At 42.5% G+C, this 21,271-nt stretch overlaps 1 protein-coding gene across 2 annotated transcripts in view; it reads left to right on the top strand.

Moving 5' to 3' along the window:
- Window positions 1-1,225: 1,225 nt before the first annotated feature.
- Window positions 1,226-21,271, top strand: part of kaznb (kazrin, periplakin interacting protein b) — an 87,867-nt gene continuing 67,821 nt past the window's right edge. The window contains exon 1 of one of the 2 annotated variants that reach the window (XM_050039244.1): window positions 1,226-1,970. In XM_050039244.1, coding sequence (XP_049895201.1) covers window positions 1,778-1,970 — 193 coding nt within the window. In that variant the 5' untranslated portion in view covers window positions 1,226-1,777. The remainder of the gene's footprint in view (window positions 1,971-21,271) is intronic. The other variant, XM_050039242.1, reaches the window with a different exon arrangement.

Genomic DNA, 21,271 nt, shown 5'->3' with positions numbered 1-21,271 from the left:
AGTAAGTATTCTGGAATTTCAATTGAGAAATCATTCATAGATATGTCTCACTGCAAACACTGAAACCCTAATACAGTATGCACTAGAGAGCACAGGAGCTGATAAGTTGAGTCAGACCATTTGTAATATTCTCCAAGAGGGCCACACTAATGGGCCCCCGTCTGATACTCATAGCCAGGATCTGATCTGTAACACCGTCACTGTGCGAACTCCATCACAAGGTGGTGAACTAGCAGTGTAACCAACAAGTAGTGTGTCTCATTCGGGTTGTCAGTCTCACACGCTTTGCAGTCCCATCTTTGTTTGTCTCTCTCTGCCATTGTGTGAATACCAATGAGCGTTGAGCCGTTATCGCCCGAGCCTCGGATGACAGAATCTGAGTGATGTATCACTCATCTGCCTCAGCGTCTTGCCAGAGACAGGATGTGTTTTCTTACTTGGGAAATGAAATGTCAAATGCAGATTCAAAGTTGTGATGGCTCAGCAATATCCGGGATTGTTTTAAGTTAAGATGAACGGCCTGCCCCCTCGTTGCTAACCTTTTGTGTGTGATGGAATTTTACAGCTGTACAGATAAGAATTGATGGCGGTGGTGTTTGTTTGCTGGGCCCACGGATAAGCTGAAATATAATCCTTCCAACTGTTTTTGATCAAAGAAGTAAAGCTCCACTATGTTCTCGCGCACAGCTCGATTGTAATTCTCCGGGCCTCTCCTCTTTGTGTTTAGCCCATTAGAGGGCTGTGCCTCTGTCCTCTGCTAAGTTTGCTCTCAGAGTTGAAATGTTTTCCCCTTGGGCGCCTTGAGCCAGCCCCCTTCCCCTTCCACCGATGTGGGGGTGAGCTTTCCCAGGACAAAGAGATGAATATATAATAGGATGAAAAAAGAGGGGGTGGTAGAGACAAAAAGACAGCGGGTGTGTGAGTGAGAGGGAGGAAGGGAGAGTGGGAGCAGGACTGAAAAGATATAGAGGGCTTGACAAGTGCTTGTCAACGGGTTCAATACTACTGCCAGGCTCTGAGTGCAGGGACAAGGAGAGAGGAAGAAGTAAAGAGAAACAATCTGTACTTTTCCCCTATTACAGACCCGATTGCTAACTCATTACAGACTCCATAGGGTGTGTGATACACAACACACTCTGTAGTTAGAGAGTTGCTGGAAAGCAGCTCAGTCCAACTGCATCCCCCCCTCTCCCCTGGTCCTCCAGCACATGGTACAATCCATTTAAAAGGCTGCATGTCATCTCAGTGTGCGCTGGGTCCTCTCTGAGAGCAGCTGCTCACAGCACATTCTCCTCTGCGGGAGCACTCACTTTCCCCTCCGCCCGCTGAGCTAAATCTCTTTTGCTCTTCTGTCTTTTTTCTTTCTTTGCTCTCTTTACATGCTCTCTTCCTCTCTTTCTCCCGCGCTTACTCTCTTTCTTCTTTCCCCTGCACACACACACACACACACACACACACACACACACATATTCACACACACACAACACACATGCTCTCTCTGACTGTGTGCTGCTTGGCCACACAGACGTTATTCTTTGTGCAGTAACAGGTAGACATCATCTCTGTGCTGCTCAGCGGAGAACAGAAGAGGGACCGGCGTTTTGGCTTTTTTTTTTCTTATATGTGCGAAGTAAACTGTAGGAGAAGAAGCACAGGTGGAGGAGGAGGAGGAGGAGAAGAGGGGGATAAGAGGAGGAGGAAGCTTCACCCCCTCTAATGCTCCACTTGACATCATGCTGCTCTGTGTGGATTTGGTCCTCAGGGGAAAATTCTTAAAATGATGGAAGACAACAAACAGCTGGCACAAAGGATTGATGGGGCCATCCAGTCCGCCAGTCAGGAAGTGACCAACCTCCGCTCCGAGCTCTCCGCCACCAGCCGCAGACTGGCAGAGCTGGGTGCCAGCAGCCCCCCTGCTTTGGAGAACCACCACCAGCACAATCACCACGATGACAGCCTCCACTACCGGGGTGAGTGTCACAGCATGTGCATGGATGTGAATGTGCATTCTCTCACACTCAATCGCCTGTGTCTCTATGTGTGTGTGTGAGAGAGTGAGAACATGAACATGTGTGAATGTTTTGAAATCAACAGTGGGAAGTATTCGGGGAATGTGCAGCGGGGAGACTTATATCATTCCACCGTTCCTCCACTGACTTATTTTTCCCCAAAGTCCCCCACACCAGAATGACAGTGGAAAAGATTGAAAAGAAAGAGAACAAGAGAGAGACTGAGTGTTGTTATTAGACGGGAGGGGCTGGGGTTAGAGAGCGTGGGCCAGAGCCGGTCCGGGTTTGGTTTCCCAGGCAGCAGCTGGGCTCCTCTGGGGCTGCTCTCCCTCCAGCTCTGGCTCCTTCCCTGCTCTGGCAAGGAGTCTCAAACTGAGCTCTAGGCCCAGGAACTGTATGCCAACATCTCTGACAGGGGCTGCCGACACTATGGCACCGTTACTTAGCTGGGAAAGAGATGTGATGAATGGGGAATGAGCTTTAAACTAAAGTTTTCATGGGAATGTGGAAGTTTTGGCTTCGTGTCACGAAATGACATACTTTTTAATATCGCTTCTTCTTTTTTTCTGTAAGTAATAACCTAAAGACTATGAATAATAAATAGCTTTATATTTAGTTATTGCATGCCTAATGATGCTTGGTTGCCATTTTTATCTTTATAGCTATTTTATGTTTGCCTCAGCTTGTGTAAGACGATGGCCTGTGTCTAATTAAACCTTCTTAGGATAGATTTTGTTAAGCTACTTTTATATAGCTGACATCTTGGATTCATTAATGATGAGTTTTATTCTGTAATGAGTGGAACAACTGTGTAGAGGGGAAGTCCTGGTGTTCTTGTTTTCCTGTTACCCCTTGCCTGATCTGATCAATTTATTAAGCAGCTAATTAGCAACGACAAACTTGAAGCTTACGACACAATGTAGGGTGACAATTTTATATTTTTCATATTTTATATATCTGTATATTTCCATCACCTTCCTGTCTCTCTCCTCCCTGTTTGCATGTCTCCTTCACCTCTGCTTTCATCCACACCCTTATTCAAACACACACCCCTATGCACATCTTCATCCCGATCCTCATCCATTGCCCTCCGCACAGGTTCATCTCTTTATCGCTTGCACGTACAGAAAGTTTGGTTCGCTGAAATAGTGAGAAAAAAGACCTCATGTTCCAGGTCTTTGGCCTCGGGGTGTCTGCGTTTTGCGTTTGCCGTACTGATACATTTAGAAGCCTGAGGGTTATTGAGATCATACCCTACCAGACAGCTTGCTGTCAGTGTCCATTAAATGGCTCCCTGTGTCGGGCATATGTAGTTCAGCAGCAGGTGATTCCTCATATCTGCTGCGGGCCCTGAAGGCTCTGTGTGAAATGGGGTTTAAGGGCGCTGATGTGCTTGTTTTTAGCTACACATTGGCATGTGAATCATACGTATCCTGCGTTCCCCCAGAGTGTTGGTTTGCACCTTCTCAGGGATGAATGCATTAGTACATCCTTGAGGTGCAATTAAAGGGGAACTACAGATTTCACACATGCAATCAGCTGTAGAAGGTCTTCTGAGAAAATAACACTGATTTCATAATGACGTCATCTGAGACAGACATTTTGCTGTGAAGTTGCAGTATGGGTGATGTAGTGATTTTGGAGTTTAATCCCTATGTGCCTTTACTACTTTGGTTTTTCTTTCTTTAACTGCATCTTCCAATTCCCCCAACTTTATGGGGGTGAAATACTAAATTGATTTAACACCCCTGTAAGCACATGAACAGTAGAGGTAGTTAATCAGGATGTGATGTAAGGTCAGCAGCACACAGTGAACAAATCACAACAACAATGGCTGAAAGTTATTAGAGAGAAATAGAGACTGTCACCGCTGCTGCTTTTTCCCTCTGCCCTCAATATCAGCGTAACCTCTACGAGTGTTCTGTTGTGTTTATAGTGTGCAAACTGGAATTTCTCAAAGAAGACATTCAAGTGTCAACCAGGGCTGATTCATCTGCTGTCTAGAGGATATACTTTTTAATCCTTCAGGTCACACAGAGTATGCAGGCAAGGGAGCCTGCATCACTGTCACTTGTCTACGCTTGTTGTCAAAAGCAAATATATCACAAGACTTAAACTACTTGGGTAGATTTTTTTTTTCGGCCTGTGAGACTGGCGAAGTAACCGCAGCATCTGAACAGGTAGACGCGTCAGGTTCTCCTCTCCTAGTTGGCATTCAGAGCGGAAAGAGCCATGGTTTTAAAAATGCAATGGTTGTTTGGGGCCAGATGTTTCAGGCACCAGTGAGACAATAACATATGATCCTGGAAGTCCAGTTTGAGTGACATATTAATATGTTTGAAAGCTTATCAGATGCTCAAACTCAATGTAGGATGTTTTTGCCAAACGTGGTCAGAGTTTCAAATAATGTGGTAGATGTATGTAAAAGTAATAACCTCAGGCTTCAGACTTTTCTGAATACTCTGTTTCCAACTTCTTTTATCTACTTTCAAGACAAGTTTGTGTCAGGTTTCTTTATCCGGTCATCTGCTCCAGACACGCTACTGCAAGTGTTTACATTATGTCCACTGCTACGTGCTACATGCTAATGTCATGGAAACATCTAATCTTGGTTGCTGATGTTGTGAATTTCTGCACGATTTCGAATCATTTTCCTGCTAGAAAATTTCCGGTTATGTTTTGAGGCTTTCCGTCTGTGATTTTTTTCCAATAGAAAGTGGCGCTTTACACTGTTACAGTCATTCCCCAGCTGCAATGACAATGCAGAGACCTGAATTTGCTGACCAATCAGAGCAGCTTGGGCTTTTTTGGGAGGAGGAGTTAAAGAGACAGGTGCTAAAAGGGAGCCTTTCAAACAGAAGGTGAATACAGGTGTTCCAGCACAGGTAGCATCAGAAAAATAAAGTGTCTCTGAACATTAAAGCATGTGAACATGTTGTGACAGAAACCCCAAATGCAAGTATGAACCTAAAAATGAGCATAATATGTTTCCTTTAATCTTTTGTTGTGAGGATTGTATTGTAAACAACGGAAATATGACGGTCCAGTTGTAAAGTAATCTACCAAGAATGGGTGCTTGCATATAATTGACTGGCTAATACATCGTGCTGCATTGCACTGCGCTCATTTACTGGATGACCCTTTGTCAACAGAGTGGCCTCTCTGAAATGAGGGTTAGCCTTTTTCCTCCTTAGGACTGAAGCTTATCTGAAAACTTGGCCTAACTGTTTAGTCTTTACTGTTGGAATAACTCACTGAGTTATCTGTTGTGTCCATCCGGTTTTCACTCAGTATCGTTCCAGCAGTGTTAACAGGCAGCCTGACATTCCCACATTCCTGAATGTCAGGGCAGTGATGTCATACTTCCTGTTCCCAGAGGCCAGGCCAGCAGTCAGGTGACGGATCAAACCAAACACAGCCACACTGCAGTCCTCCAGCAGCTCCAAACTAACACAGCAGAGCCCCTCACCTCGCCTGCATAAAGAGGGATGAGCCTGAGAACCGCTTAGCTTAAGGGTGTTTTTTTTTAAGATTTTAAGTTTAGGATGATTCGTCTGAGAGATCTCTCGGGTTAGGCAGTTTGGTGCGTGATGAGCCAGCGTCAGCGTCCAGTGGCTTAGGGAGATTAAATGTTCTTTAGGTGTGTATCCCTCTCAAGGCCAGGCTGTTTGTTAGTCCATTTGTTGGCTCTGCCCTGTGCAGGATCAAAGCCGCCGTGCAGACAAGGTTTTTTAATATGCATGAACTGACTTCCTGTAAATATATTATACTGTGCCAGAGTGTCAGAATTTTTGTTCTTTCCCCGTGGAGCTTCAATAACATCTCTGACAGATGTCCAATAAGGCTATAAACACAGCACTTCAGCCTGCTGTTCCCGTTGGCCTTGGAGTCTGTCCTTCTTACCGAATTAATTGTGAGGAACAAGAGATTAAATCACCCGAAACTTTCATCTCTACGCCAAGCATCAGGAAAAACTTCATTTTGCTTTAGTACATTTTGTGTAGTATTTCAAATCACATCTCTTTTTACAGGAGATTGTCTGTGTATGTCTTATCTTCGCTCTAGAGTACAATAGAGTCAATGGAAAGGTCTCTGGCTGACTGTTACGAACGACCTGCCTCCTTTTATTCAAGCCATTGACAGTAATGTATTCATTGTCGGGGTGATGACACCCCTTTATCATTGGCCCTTCCTTTTAATCCATCACATTGATGTTGGGCCTTGTTTAACATTCTTAAACGACGCTGATGTTTCAGCACAAGTCGACTGGATTGCTGCCATATCTGATGTCCATCTGAATTGTGAGGAAAAATATCCGCCTTGCACTCAATTTGTCCCAGGGAATAGAGACTGTATGAAAATGCTTTGTCCTCTAAAATCAATGTGAGCTCACCTTATGGGATATTACATTATTTATACTCTTATACTCTTGGTAGATTGGTGCCCTGCAGTCAGTCGGGAAGAGAGTGCTCATCACAGACTCGTGGGAATCTGCCAATACTAATCCATAAACCTTTTTAAAAACACATCCATAGGGCAGCTGTTGGTGACTCATACAGCACAAGAAGTATGGATGACACATTTTCACTTGTCCAGGAGCATCACGGTCAGTCACAGTCAAGGTAAAATAGAGGGCTCAAGGTTGGGACCGTAGCTGTACAAATTAAGAGGAGTTATTAGATGTTCAGGATTACGGAAGTAAAAGTAATTTTCAGCACAGACAGTGTGACTTGCAGTTGGATCACGTCCAGGACTTGGATGGGGATAAAATGCCCCAGGCTGAACAAAAGATGAGCACCTGTGTTTGAAAATATTTGTTTCATTGACAGAAAGCTTAAGATACAAAAGGTCAACTCCCAAGAAGATTCTTCGTGGGAAAACTCACAGCCTTGCAGAGCTTAAAAGTCTGTTATGTATGCTACCAGAACAGACAGCGGAGGCTAAAGATTATGCTTTTTAGAAACCTGATGAAACATTCAGCAGTTTAAATCATTCACTTTCAGATTTAGGGTTACTTTTTTGATGTATTTGGCAACTGTAGCTGTGTGTCTGGTTCATAATTGCACTGACACAGTGTTCTAAATTTGCCACAGCTCTGATTCTTGCCTGTACCCGGCTTGTTCTCCATGGTGACAGTGCCAGAGGTTCATTGTTATTCTAGATTTAACAACCGTCCACCGTACTGCAGAGAAAAAAGGTTTCTGGTAAACAGATTTAAACAATTAACACTGATGGCCATTACAGTACTGTCAAATCATTTAGGAGGCTCCAGTGTTTCTATGGTATCAAGCGTTGGTGTCAGCCATAAGGTTTTTATTGTAATCAAGACCAAGAGTGACTTGATTTTTCCCTCGTTTGCAATAGTCAGGACCTTTTGACTCCACAGAGTATTGATTGTAGAGTGTTACTAAACTGTACACTTCTTGTTTATCAAGCAAATGTTTCTTGAGTATATTGAGAAACACTGAAAATATCCATTAAAGGTACAGTGCACCAAAAAAATCTAAAATACATGTTTTCCTCTTACCTGTAGTGCTACTTATCAGTCTAGATTGTTTTGGTGTGAGTTGCAGAGTATTGGAGATATCAGCAGGAGAGGTGTCTGCCCTCTCTTGAATATAATAGAACTAGATGGCACTCAGCTTGTGGTGCTGAAAGCGCCAATAAAAAAATACATTTGAAAAACTCAACAGCAATGTCTCTTTCCAGAAATCATGACCCGGTAAGATAATCCACAGACCTTGTTGTGAGCACATGTAGGAACTATTTTCTTTCTACCTAACGACACCTGCCAACTGTATCACAGTGCAGAAGGAAGTGTGCATCTACTGCTAACTCACTTAGCACCACTGAGCTAACTAACTTCAGAGCTGGGTTGAGGAGGACGACAGTAGTGTGACATCTCATGCTGTCATGAGCATCATGAGCATGAGTCTCTTGTCCATGAGTAGATGCACGCTTCCTTCCGCTCCATGATACCGTTGGCGGGTATAGTTCAGTGAAAGAAAATAGTTCCGGTAGCGACTACTATCAATGAAAAAAGCTGCTAAGAGGCTGAGTAGACTCTTAACTGTGACTCGTTAAAAAAAAATCCATGCCGAAGTCCAAGGATGCATTTTATCGTTATTTATTTTTATATATTGTACGTTGCATACTGTACGTCACATGTAGAGGTTGTAATTGACCCTCTATATCTCTCCCAGAATATCTTCAGTATATCTTCACAGCTTCTCTGTTTATATATATATTTTTATATTTAAATTTATTTTATTTTGTTCTTTATTTAACAAACAACTGAGATAACTAAAGCAAAATGAGATGAAACAGAGATGAGACAAAAACTATAAAACTATAAACTATAAAAATATATATTTTTGATTTTGTGGTGAACTGTCCCTTTATAGTAAACTTTCATATGAGTTTGTTAAAAAGTACTCTCAGAACCAGTGTCTCCTCCAACTTTGCAGCCCTATAATAGGTGCTTTTGAGCATAGTAGGATATTGGAGCCAGGGAAAGAGGAAGATAACGCAGCTGAAACCTTTAAAGACATCCTCCAAACTGTACAGTGTGCCGAGAAACAGTGTTGATTAAGTATTCTCCTAAAAGACCCAGTGATTATCTTTTCTCTGTAGAGGAGAAGCTGCTCTGGCTCTAATGCTCTGTGCTGCAGAGTAATTGTGGGGAAGAATCCTCTCCCCATCTGGCCTGAGTTTGTCAGAGGCCCCGGGTCTCTCATTACTTCATCGTGCACATGAGCGAGGCTGGGAACAGAGCGCCAAACTAGTGGGGCAAAATCCCACCCACTCCAGCTCTTTCTCTCACTGTAACACTCACCAGGGACCACCCGCCTTCCTGTTCGCTGTCCACATGCAGAGAAAGTATGCAATGCGCTCTAAACCTTCCCCCCTGTATCCATCACCACCCGAATACCTCAACCCCTCCCCTCCTCATATTCCCTGCCTGGCCTCCCTCAGCCACGCCCTGTCTGTGGTCAATGCAGCGTGAGAGGAACTGTGTCCAAACAATAGCAAGAGAGAGGCAGCCCCTCACTCCCCTAACATTTTTCCCTCTCTCTTCCTCTTCCTCACTAGACTTCCTCCAGTAAAAGAACTAATCACGGCATAGCGAGGACTCCTGGGGCTCTGAAACCAGATGAAAATACCGGCGCCGGGGGGGTGGGAGGTTTTGCTCCTACATTTGGAGCAGATTCAGACGACAGTGATGTTTCCAGAAAGACAGAGGCAGTGATCTAACAGCTCCTCATTATCCTCTTAAATGATGGTAAACTAATGGCCTCACTTTCAAATTAGGAATTTATGGCATTTTTATTGCATTACTTTCTTGGAACCCAGCTGAGATTAAATGTAGATTAATACAGAACATTCAATCATTATATTGAGTGTACATAACTGGATTAGTAAGTCGAGGAAAGCTGACATTAATATGGGAAAAAAACAAAAACAAAAAGCAAGTTGGAACCAATTAAAATAGATATGACAGATGCATACTGTATAAGGAGCAAACAAATACCACTAATTGGCTTGCAACTTTAAATAATATGACCCATCTTTACTGCAGCGTTTGCAATGTACTTACTTCATGGCTAAGGTCTTTTCAATGTTTAATTTATTTTATCCTTTGTATTTTTTAAATTTTAGTTGAGTGTCTCTGCACTTAATAGCTGAACAGGGCTTAGAAGTACTTACTGGCACATTGGCGGCCTTTGTTCTACAGTGGCTGGTAATGGCCTTAAATAAATAATGACTCTAGTTATTTGTTTTGCTCTGTAATAGAATGCAAGCCCAGGTAATGAACTGACAGAGCCGCGCAGGTTGTCAGTGGAAGCAGGAACCCCTTGGACTTTGACTTGTGAAAGAGTTTCCACTTCTGAATTTGGCTGCCTGGAGAGCAGGGAGGACTGCTGGGCGGCACATATCCACTTTCATGTCCATACAGGGGCAGAGGAAGCTGGCCTGCATTGTTCCAAACGCTCTGAAATCTTTCCAAGTTTGTGGTTCACCAAGAGGGCATTGTGGCGTGCTACACATTTCATTTTGCAGCATTTGTTGAGGGGTCAGATTTGACAGAGGACAGCTGACCCCTGTGTGTCTTAGGTCTATTAGCAGAGGTGACAGAAGTGCTGCCCCGGACGCCAGCTGGTGATGGCATTCCTTCAGTTTGGCTGGCAGATGGCCGCGGTGCCATCACTATGCGGCCCCTGATGTAAACTGCCACCTCGGGGAGAATGAGCCCACAAAAAACGAAGGCAGGCAGGTAGACAGGCAGTGGAGCAGAAACAGAAATGGGAGCTGTAAGAAAGATGCCAACTCTAAGACAGCATACATCTCCAGCAGACATTCCCCTGCACTTGAATTTTTCCAGGGGAGCTTTATCTGAATGAAACTTCACAGAGCAAGTCAGCGAAAGCCAATTCAAGGAGAACTGAGGAGTGCTTTAACCGTGACACTAAGCATTGAATTGCTTTTCGGTGTGACACTCTGCCTCTGAGATGATATTATTCCTATCAGCGAGACTGATACGTCTACGTATGCTAATTAGATTCATGAAAGCCAAAGTGCTCCTTTAACCATTTCCTTCCCATGGGCTCACAACAGACTTTGTTTCCCAGATGATTTTTGATGAAGATGCCGTTTAATATGGATTTCCTGTGTCTATCGGCCATGACTGGGGTTAAGAGCACATTATGAGACTAGCTTTTATTGGCTGGGGAGCAGAGAGAGGAACTAGCTAATGAAGATATTCGTCACCATTATCGCTCCCTCTTATGGTCCTTTTCTCCCCCATTTCCTTCATATGGGCCCCTCATCATAACTTTGCATGCAGCAAAGTGCTCCATTGTTTTTTCATCAGAAAGGAAATGGGCTTTAGGAAATAAGAGCTCCATGGGTATCTCACATATATCACCACTATATGTCAGAGTACAGGATTTATGTTATGGATTGGGTGAAGTATTACTTCCTGGTTGGGTTTTATGGACCTACTTGATGTTTCATCTGCATCATCTGGAGAGGATCAGACTGTAGGTCCAGGTGTGGGAAAGTTGCAAGCAGCAGCTCACTTAGGAGGATTTCCTTGACTCTCACTTAGGTAGTACAAGACTCAGTAAGCTGCATGGAGTTAAGCTGAGGTCTGATGATCACACAGGGTGTCTGACTGAAGCCTGACACAGCAGACTCTCATGTGATGGAGGGTATATGTCTCCATTCCTGACACACTGGACTCGTGAGTGAAAAAGATTCACTGTACGTCTGAACTGAGACAAAAAATGAGTTCTGACAGAGTATTTAGAATAATTCTCCTGAGTGGGGTGTTTCAAGGCCACCGCCTGGGTGTCAGGGTGGCCTCCACGCAACAGGAGGTGCAGATAATGATCAGACTTTAAAAACCCAACTCCCCCGTCTCCGCCATGCCTCCACTCTACACATCTAACCCTTCGTTTTCACCTTAAATCATCCAAATCCCTGTTGAGTCCAAACTTCAAACAATTGCAACTCTAAGAAAGAGAGGAAGAGACAGACAGCGAGGGAGAGGAAGCCCGGTTGCCTTCACAACAGTCTCAGCTCATCCTATTAAAATGCCTCATTGCTTTAGCAGCGGAGACTTTTTATTGCTGCTGGTACATATTGTTGCCTTGGCTGCAGTTTAAATCCATTCCCACAAGAGAATGGACTAGACATGGAGGAAAATGAGTTTTGAGGAAGTGCAGAGCAGCCCCCCTGTATCCAGGGGACGCAAAGCGTAACATTCCAGCATAGAGGAGGATAAGCAGAACGCTTTGCCACTTCTCCGAATCATCTGGTCCATGTAGGCCTCTCGCAAGATTGATGGGTTGAAGACATCCTGAGCATCACGACAATACTGTGCACTTTTCACCACCCCACCCCACAGTCCATAAATGGCAAACAATTTGCATTGTACTCAAGTTAAAGTTCAAGTTCTTTATTTATCGTGAGCAAGATAATTACAGAGAAGCAGTCGTTGGCAATGAAAATCTTGACTCTCAGGCTCCCTCCAACAATGCTAATTAAATATGTATAAGAAAGAAAAAGAAGAACACGCAAGTAAAAACAAAATGAGAATCTAATCGTAAAATAGTTAAAATAATTGATAAAATATAGATAAAATAAAAAACAAAGTAATATAAATAAGACAGTAATTGCAAATGAATAAACAAAATGTGACATGGAGTAAAGTAAATGTATATGCATAATGAAAAGAAGAGTTATATAAAATCTAAAAGCTTTTAACTGCTGTATGGATCATTTAACTCCATGTAAAGATTAAATCAGGACGTACTGGAAGACTTGAGGTCAAAGCAAGCATAGTACCATCACATCTAGCTGGGATACTTAACTTGCTTTGCCTGAGGGCCACTTTTAAAAAATGACTGGAGGCCAGAGGCCAGTTAAATAAACAGTAATATTCATCAGTTGCCTATATATAATAAATGAACTGCCTGTTTTCACCCTCTCAGTGTTTGCTGTCCTCGCTGATCTTTGCCAAGAGGCAAATCCAGTTGCAGCATCCCCACACAGGGCAGGCGTTTGCAGGGGTGTTTCGAGGATTTGAGGACATGCAGTGCTTAGTCTGGACCTTTGTTTGTTTTTTAATATAAACAAAGCTTAAATTTGATGCATTTTTTATGTGCTCTGGCAACTTTTTTAGGTTTACAGTACAAAAAAATACCCAGTGTGAATCAGTTTATTATCACTGCGATTTAGAAAATGGTCAGTAGGACACCCGGCACCCTATCTGGCCCGTGGTCTGTAAGTTGAGTAGCACTGATAACATATATGGTGATGTGTAAACATATGTAAATGTTGTACTTGTCTTGCTTTCACAAATTAAAGCAATTGTCAAAAAAAGATATACACTATATCCAGTCGGGATGTGATCTTACCTGCCAGCTTATTTACTCTGCAGCTTTTGGTTCATCACACAAAGCTCTATCAAAGCTGAAAGGATTAGGTGATTCATTGATTAAGCAAAAATGCCAAGAATTCACTGTTTCTAGCTTCTCCAAATGCAAATGTAAATGTCTCTAAAGCCTCTTTCCCACTGCACAACAAAACACTAACACCCACTAACATCTGACTTTTGTATTTAGTGGGACATTCAGTCATAGGACAAATAACTCTGCAATAATCACAGGTAGTTATTGGCTCCACCTTCGATAGGCTAAGATTAGCAGTGAAATAGGACACCTGGGTGGACACAGCAATTTTAGCCCCTTTACCGACATGATGCAATGACAGGCCACCACAAAATTCCGTCTGTCTCCGTCCAAACAGCGCTTGACCATTGTTCAAGCTAAGTCGGCACCAAGTTTGACAGAAAGACTAAATAAGTAAGAAACAAGAAGTAACCACCAGTAAATTTTCACTGGCCTCCATGCTGCTTTCTTCTGTTTACTCATCTGTTTTCCCACCTGTCCGTGGCATCGAATGTGACACACCAGCAGAGGTTGCGCTAGACTTTTTCGTCGCCGGTCATATTGACCGACAGGGTCGTAAAAATCCGGTCATAATCTATTTTTACCGGTCATTTTAATTTTCGTTTTTAAATGATAATAAAGATAGCCTATTCAAAGACATTTAGTTTTCATTCGTTCGTTTTTCATAAATCCAACAAGCAAGTTATAAAGTGTGCATTAATAAGGACATGAACGAAAAGATGAACAGACNTTGTCATTAACTTATTACGTTATATAAAACGATTAAAATATGGACTTACCCATGTTTAAAATGACCTGTTGAAGTGAAAAAACGAGTACTGATGGGAACAGACGAGTGGAATCGATGTTTAACTGGCACGGAGAGCGCAGGAGAAATGCGCTGCCTGTGTGGACAGTCAAGCGCCTGCGAGTATTCTGCGGCACTAACGCATCTGGTGTGTCCAGGCCGTTATGTTAACAACGCTACATGAAGCAGATGAATGACTTTTTCTCTGCAGTGTGAAAACGGCAGCCACTTAAACCACTGACTGTGCACCCCGCCGCCAAGTGGGCAGGGGTGGTAATTGCAACCGGTCAAATGGCCGACGGCCTTCAGTTTTTCCGGTCATCGTTGTAAAAAAACGGTCAATGACCGAGAATATCCGGTTAACGTGACCCCTGCACACCAGGGAAAAAAACAATAAAAAAACAGAAAGGCACACTTGTCTACTGTTGAGCCGTATACATAGCAAAGGGAAAGGAGTGTATTGCCTGTTTTTAACAGGTTTTCCTGCGTTTAAAAAATCCACATACATAATTTTGGTGGTAAGGGGGTATTAGTCTTAGATAAATATCTCAACCTGGGCTGTGGGAAATTGTGATATTCACTGTTTTTTAACATTATAGGGACCAATGATTAATCAAGAAAATAATCTGCAGATGAAATGATAATGAAAATAAACGTTAAATGCAGCTTGAGTTGACTGATATAAAAATGAATTTACAAAATTATAGGTTCAGGGTTCAGTTTATTGTCATTCAAACATGTTAAAAACATGAGGGAACGAAATTTGTTACCCAGCAGTGGCGGTTCTAGCCTAAATGGCGCCCTGGGTGACACCCCCCCTATGGTGTGCCTATAGAGCAGGTCTATACCTTGTCCTTTTATTAAACAAACTAAATAGCCTAATGTTATTTATCTTGACGGCATATCATTTCTGTCTCTATATGGTCGCGCCTTTACAATTCCCCACTGCTCTCTGTATCGCGCACAGCGCAGTTCAGCCCCAATGCGCACACACACAAACACACAAGCACGTGCGCGCACTTACAGGTGACAACAGAGCGCGGCTCAGGCCACATTTTCTTGACCAAACCCAACCCGAGTCCGACGCAGTTTGTTACCTGACATAGTTATTGTTATGGACAGTGTCTAACACGCTACTCGCACAGCAGCACAACACAGCACTGAACACACACTCAATTGGAGCAGAGCCTGTGTTGCGTTCAGGCGTTGTCACGTAAATAACAAATTCCAGCACTTGAAAAGGCCATATAGGCGCTCCTGCCGCCCACCCCCCCGCCCACATGTCGTGACCAAGTGCCGCCCTGGGCACACGCCCATTCGGCCCATATCAGGATCCGCTACTGTTACCCAGGTTCAGCAGTGTTCAGAATAATTCACATTTTAAGATAGACCTATAATGAATAATAATAATATAATAAATAACCTAAAAGCCTATAATAAATAGAACACATAGTTTAAAAAAACAAAACAAGCAATATGTTAAGTGCATAATAGTGCATCAATAGCCATATGCACTAGCAACAGTAGTACATTTTAATAGTCAAATATATAGTTCAAGTAAAAATTCAAGACGTTTGCTCATTGGCAGCCCCTTAAATGGGAAAATGTGCTTTCTTTTTTGTATCATTGTGAATGAATAGGTCAAAATAAGTGATTGGAGGTGCTAGCTTTGGCTTTTTGAAACTATGATTTTGTGAATAAACGAATACAGATTAGAACAAGAAAACTAGGCTGATTGATAATAAGAACAACTGTTTGTTGCCAGCCTAGTAACACTGTATGTCTGCATGTAGAGATTGTAATTGACCTTCCATATTCCTCTCCGGAAATCTTCAGTATGTCTCCACAGCTTCTCTCAGACATCGACAGATGGCTGCAACACACCTCACTGTTTACTTTGTGGTGTCATTCCATCGAGCACCGCTGCACAGGTTGTTTCCAATTACTTTAAAATGAATCAGTTCAGTGTTTGAATTCATCATTAGGGAGAACATGGATTTTGCAAATGAGATTACATATCTTGACAAAGCACGCCATTAAAGTTTGAAAAGACGTGACTAAACTTTATCAGGTTCTGTCTGGATTAAAGCTGCTCGTTGGAAACATTATCGACCAAAACCAGAAACAGAATCACATGTTTTTTTATGAAGTTAATTTCTTTTATGTGCAAATTTCTGTTTTACTTATGTGATTTATTTTATCATGTCCTCTTTGAGGTAAAAGTCCGTAACTAGTTATTATAAAGCAGCACAACATTACATTTTAATGTTGCCGTTGACGCATCATCATCATCTCCCTAGGCCCCCTGAAATGTTGACATGAAGCATGTAAGTGGGCTCCATCCCTGAATTATTTTTGGTCTGCAGCCTGAAGGCATTAGTGTTGAAAGCATGCCTCTCTGTTTTCTCCTGCTGAGGAGGTTCTACACAAATATTTATCAGGTCGCCAATTACTGTACCCCGTGTGCTCAGGCATATACACACACAAACACGCTGCAGCTCTGTCGAGAAGGTTGTGTATATGCATTCCAGTAAATTTGTTTATTGTTTGCAATAAGTGTCTGGCTAAATTTTACCTCAAACCAAATGTGCTCCACCAAGCAGGAGACAGGGCGGTGTTTCTCAGGGCTCACGTGGATTGTTAGAAGCATGTTTGTGCATTCCTGTTTTAGAGGAGGCAATTCAAAGAGGCATTTTTATCACCAGGCCTCTTAAAGTTGCTCACAGCTAGCGGGCAGCTGGATCAATGGCCAGAGAGATTGCTTTGTTTCTCCTAAAAGCGTCTATTTTCAACCTCAATTTTCTACATAAAAGGATCTGATTACCTACCACATGTTAATCTCAAATGTGCCACGGATTAATTACACTCATTGTTCTCTTCTTGAAATTAGGATACATCTGCACCCTCAATAGAAACAAACACGCCAAAAATAAACCTGCTAATCTATTTCAGCTGATGGAACTATAATTCCAAATTGACTCTACATCTATGCGTGGCCTACTCAATGAAATTGCCATGGGCCATTTGATCCTGAATTATGCAAATTGCAATGAAAATAAGAATGAAACAATCAGCACTTTCTATTCTCTTCAGCATTTCTTTCGAGCTTTACAGTATCTGCTTCCCATTATGACTAATAGAGTAAACCAAGAATATAGAAAGCTGCGTTAATATTCCCAGCAGGCTACTGCTGAGTTAGACTCATCATTTGTATCAACATTATTTCAGTTTTCATGCATAGCAATAAGACAAATTAATCTGTATGGCTCAGCGCTGCAGTGACTCACTTCATTGATTGAATGGTTTGTCATTTTCTCGTCTGATGGGTCACTCTCCAATATGATGTTTTGATTAAAAAGTTATATTCTATTTTGTTTATCACTTGAAAATACTTGTTTATTGTTTGTCACTGACATATTATCATTGCACTGCATGTTTTGGACAACAAAGTTTAGTCACAAGTGCAGGCAATGTGTCTCTTCTCCTCGGTCTCTTTGTTTTATATCTCAGGCTGAGTTGCTATTTTTCACCACTCACATCATCATTTCTTCGGACTTGACACATGATGTGTGACAGTCAAGACCTCAAAATGGTGATTTTTAAATGTTATTGTTGACTCATATTTGGACACACCCGACATTTGTATCTTTAAAAGATGGTTTAGTGTTGCATGAAGCAGCAGACACTGAGATATCATGACTTCAATCATTCATTCTCCATAACCACTTATCCTGTTAGGGGTCGCGTGGGGCTGGAGCCTATCCCAGCTCACATTGGGTGAGAGGGGGGGTACACCCTGCACAGGTCAGCAGACTATCACAGGGCTGACACACAGAGACAGACAACCATTCATGCTGACATTCACACCTACGGGCAATTTAGAGTCACCAATTAACCTGCATGTCTTTGGACTGTGGGAGGAAGCTGGAGTACCTGGAGGAAACCCACAAGGGAGAACATGCAAACTCCTTACAGAAGGACTCCCCCACCCTGGGGTTTGAACACCCCACCCTCGGTACGAACTAGGAACCCTCTTGTTGTGAGGGTGCCACAGATATCATGACTTGTAGTTGCTAAGTCAAGCTCTGAATATGCTTACACAATTTATAATACAACTTGAATTCTTGCCTGATAATAACTGCAGAAACACAAAGCAGTCACCCTCAGAGGTCTGTCAAGTTTTTGGAAACACAGTTAACTCATTGTTAATAAAATTGTTTTGTTTGGTCGTATGAACCTCTTAAGTACAGTAACTAATAAAACAATAAGGGACTTGAGGACACTGCATTCATCACTAATGCTAAGCTCTTGTTGAGAGGCTTTGTATTAAATCTAATTTTAATGTAGTCTATTAAACAGCCCTGCTGTAAATCCTTCCTTTAAGAAGGTTATATAGAGAGGTGTTGTTTGAACTTAAAAGGATAGTTTGGATCTTGTGATGTGGGGTTGTGTGAGGTACTTGTCCATAGTCAGTGTATTATCTACAGTGGATGGCAGTCGGAACGCTCCCAGTTTGTAGAGGCAGGTGGGAGTATCACCACTGAGGCAACGTACTGCTGTAGACGGGGGCAGCAGAGAGAATGTTTTTATGGCTTTACCTTGTCACAGACAGCCTCTGTTTTTCATCTGTGTTCTCGTCAAAGCCACCAGACTCCACTGACAAAAACAGTGATTTTAACTTGCTAAACACGGGGGTGCTGGTCTACCGCTGCCTCAATCATTTTGTTTGTTCATGTTATTGTTTGACTTTGGTGAATCCAAACTTTTAAATGCCAAAGTCACACTGTTTTTCTTATTGGAGTCTGGCTTTGAAGAGACGGCTTCAGTTTCCTGTTGAAAATTGCTATATGACAGCAAGGAAAAGCAATGAAAATATTTTAAATATTTCATACACTTAAACTGATACTGATTCTTTTTTAAGGTGGCTATAACGTGTTTTGCTGCTGCCCCCGTCCACAGCAGTACATTGCTTAGCTTCTGTGTTGGTAGGCTACTCCTGCCTGCTACTGTAGGTAATACACTGACTATGGATAAGCATCACATACAATCCCACTTCAAAAAATCCTAACTATCCCTTTAATGGAGATTTGAAAGGCTGTATTTTGGGTTGAGGGGCCCACAGCTCATTTTGTGCCCTTTGCCTCTTTGCCAGGGACCCTTAGCAGGTTATTCCATCTCTGCATCTATGTCTTGCAAACTCCCAGTTTGTGACACAGGCCTTCAAAAAAGAAAAAAACAACCTGTTATCTCCAAGCTCAAGCCAAGTGATGTCACCAAGGTCTCCTTCAGAGCCAAAGACGTCACTGTACAACTGTTTTCACAGACTGTGTAGTGCTCCTTGTTAATGTTTGGATATGTTCAAAAGGTGGATTGCCCCTTTTAACGCCCCTTTACCCACTATCGTCCTTCCACTTTCCCTCCGCTGTCTTCTGTTATTACTACAGCAGCCACTCTCTGGTATTGGCCCTCTCATAGTCGGGACGACAGCTCAGCCGACTGGACATTAGTGATGGAATCTTCCGTTCTGGCCACTGAACAATGAATTCCATTCAACATGGCCGCCATTACTTGAAGTGGTGTGGTTTTTTTGGAGGGGGGTTTCAGATTCAGGGGTTTCCCACAGACTCCCACTAATTAACCACGGCAAGAGACTCAGCTACTCTCTCTGTCCAGGAATGTGCTCCCAAACCCCCAAGTATGCCTCTGTTCCATCCCTGCAGCAAAACCTCCTCATTTCCAAATTATGAGCGCCAGAGACACAAATGAGAACAAAACTAAAGCAGTTTATTTCATGGCATCACACAATTGGACCATCATGTTTATCTGCTGTGGAGGGATAGTGGGCCACCTGCCATACCTGTGTGTTTTACCGAGTCGAGTTTACCTGTGGGCCTTGTTCAGGGGAGGTACTGGTGCTGTGATACATTTTTTCACGGCTATTGTGTGTCAGCTGAGACAGGCTCTATTACTTTCCCTTTATGAGGTTAATGTGTGCCGAAGGGCTGCTGCAGAGCGTCCGCTGCTTTGTCAAAGAACTGGTCTGAGCGAGAAGAGCTGGATGTGTAATTTACTGTCCACAGTGAGGTCCTGAAGCAAAGACTAGCCAGGAAGAGGTGAGGAGAGGCAAGGGGATAAATATTGGAGGTTATGAGAAAAGAGAGGAGAGGAGGAGTTTCAGGCCTAGCTCCATTAATAGACCCTGTGTGCTGCTGAATTGATTTTGAGGTCAGTCCATAAAGCACACTGCCTCAGCACTGTACTAACAGTGGCATCATTATGGTGTTATTAGTGAAGAGGGGGAGGACTGGCAGAAAGAGGAGGCTGGCAGGGCTGTGGGAGTAATTTACAGGTGTGTTAAACACGACTGCTGTTCTAGAGAGAGAGAAAGGAGCCGAGGTGGTGGTCAGAGCACTTCTGTTGCGCTGCTGTTAGCCAATTAGAGGGTACCTGAACAGTGTGAGTCCCTTTTTTTTTTTTTTTTTAAATCTGCCTCATATGTTCATTTTTCTGCTTGTATATGCTCTCTGTGGTGTCACACGAGCCCCACCTGTAGTGGAAACTAATCTTTCACCAGCAGTGGTGGATATCACACTGTGAGAATACTGCAAGACAAGTCCTAATTCAAAATTTTATTATTTAAAAGCACAAAGATATTGGCAACCAAATGGACTATATGTAATATATGCATATGCATGGTCCCTGTCAGCGTTAAATTAGTATATTTTCTGATCATTTCAATCGATCGTTTATTTGTCACATGGAACTATACAGTGTACGCCTTACAGTGAAATGTGATCCCATCAGCTCCTTGGCTGCTGCTTTGTAAATGTCCTTTTTTAAGCATTACTATGAAAGCAGGACTTTAATGTCATAGCTGATTGAGGTAAAGCAGATTTTAAGAGCTGTATACACTGCTTGGGTATTTTTTTTATTTATGGCTTTTAAATATGATACAAAATTGTGCACAAAAGCGTCTCATCAGCGGTGCTATTTCAGAAAACAGACAGCAAGCAAAAGAAAAATATACTGTTTCATAGAGTATTGCAAATCATAATAATCTTAGTGATCATAACAGAAGCAAACAAGATGAGTGAAGCTGAGTACAGACATTGGGTAATGGGAAAAACAGAATTAATAATATAAATAAATAAATAAATAAATAAAACATCTATCCAAATGATGAATCCAGGCTTAACGGAGCTTGTGCAGCAGACAGGAGACTGACTCAATCTATAACCTTATGCTAAGGGAGGGAGCGCAATTTTAGTCTGTCTACATGAGATGCCATGAATTATAGAACCTGTCCACTGAGCCTTTAAAGGGAAATTTCGGTTTATTTCAACCTGTCTCCTATCATCCTAAATTTGTTTCAAGTGACTAGTGACATAGAAATAATAGTTAGCATGTTAGCCGTTAGCCTAGATACAGCCGTAGCGTCAGACCTGTTAAAACGTAATTGAACGGGCATCCTTTCAAGTGCAAAGTTAGTCCACTAAACA

This window comes from Epinephelus moara, chromosome 24 (genome assembly GCF_006386435.1).
Source record: "Epinephelus moara isolate mb chromosome 24, YSFRI_EMoa_1.0, whole genome shotgun sequence".
NCBI lineage: Eukaryota > Metazoa > Chordata > Actinopteri > Perciformes > Serranidae > Epinephelus > Epinephelus moara.
The sequence above is the reverse complement of the archived record's forward strand: the minus strand, read 5'-3'. Positions and strand labels throughout refer to the sequence as shown.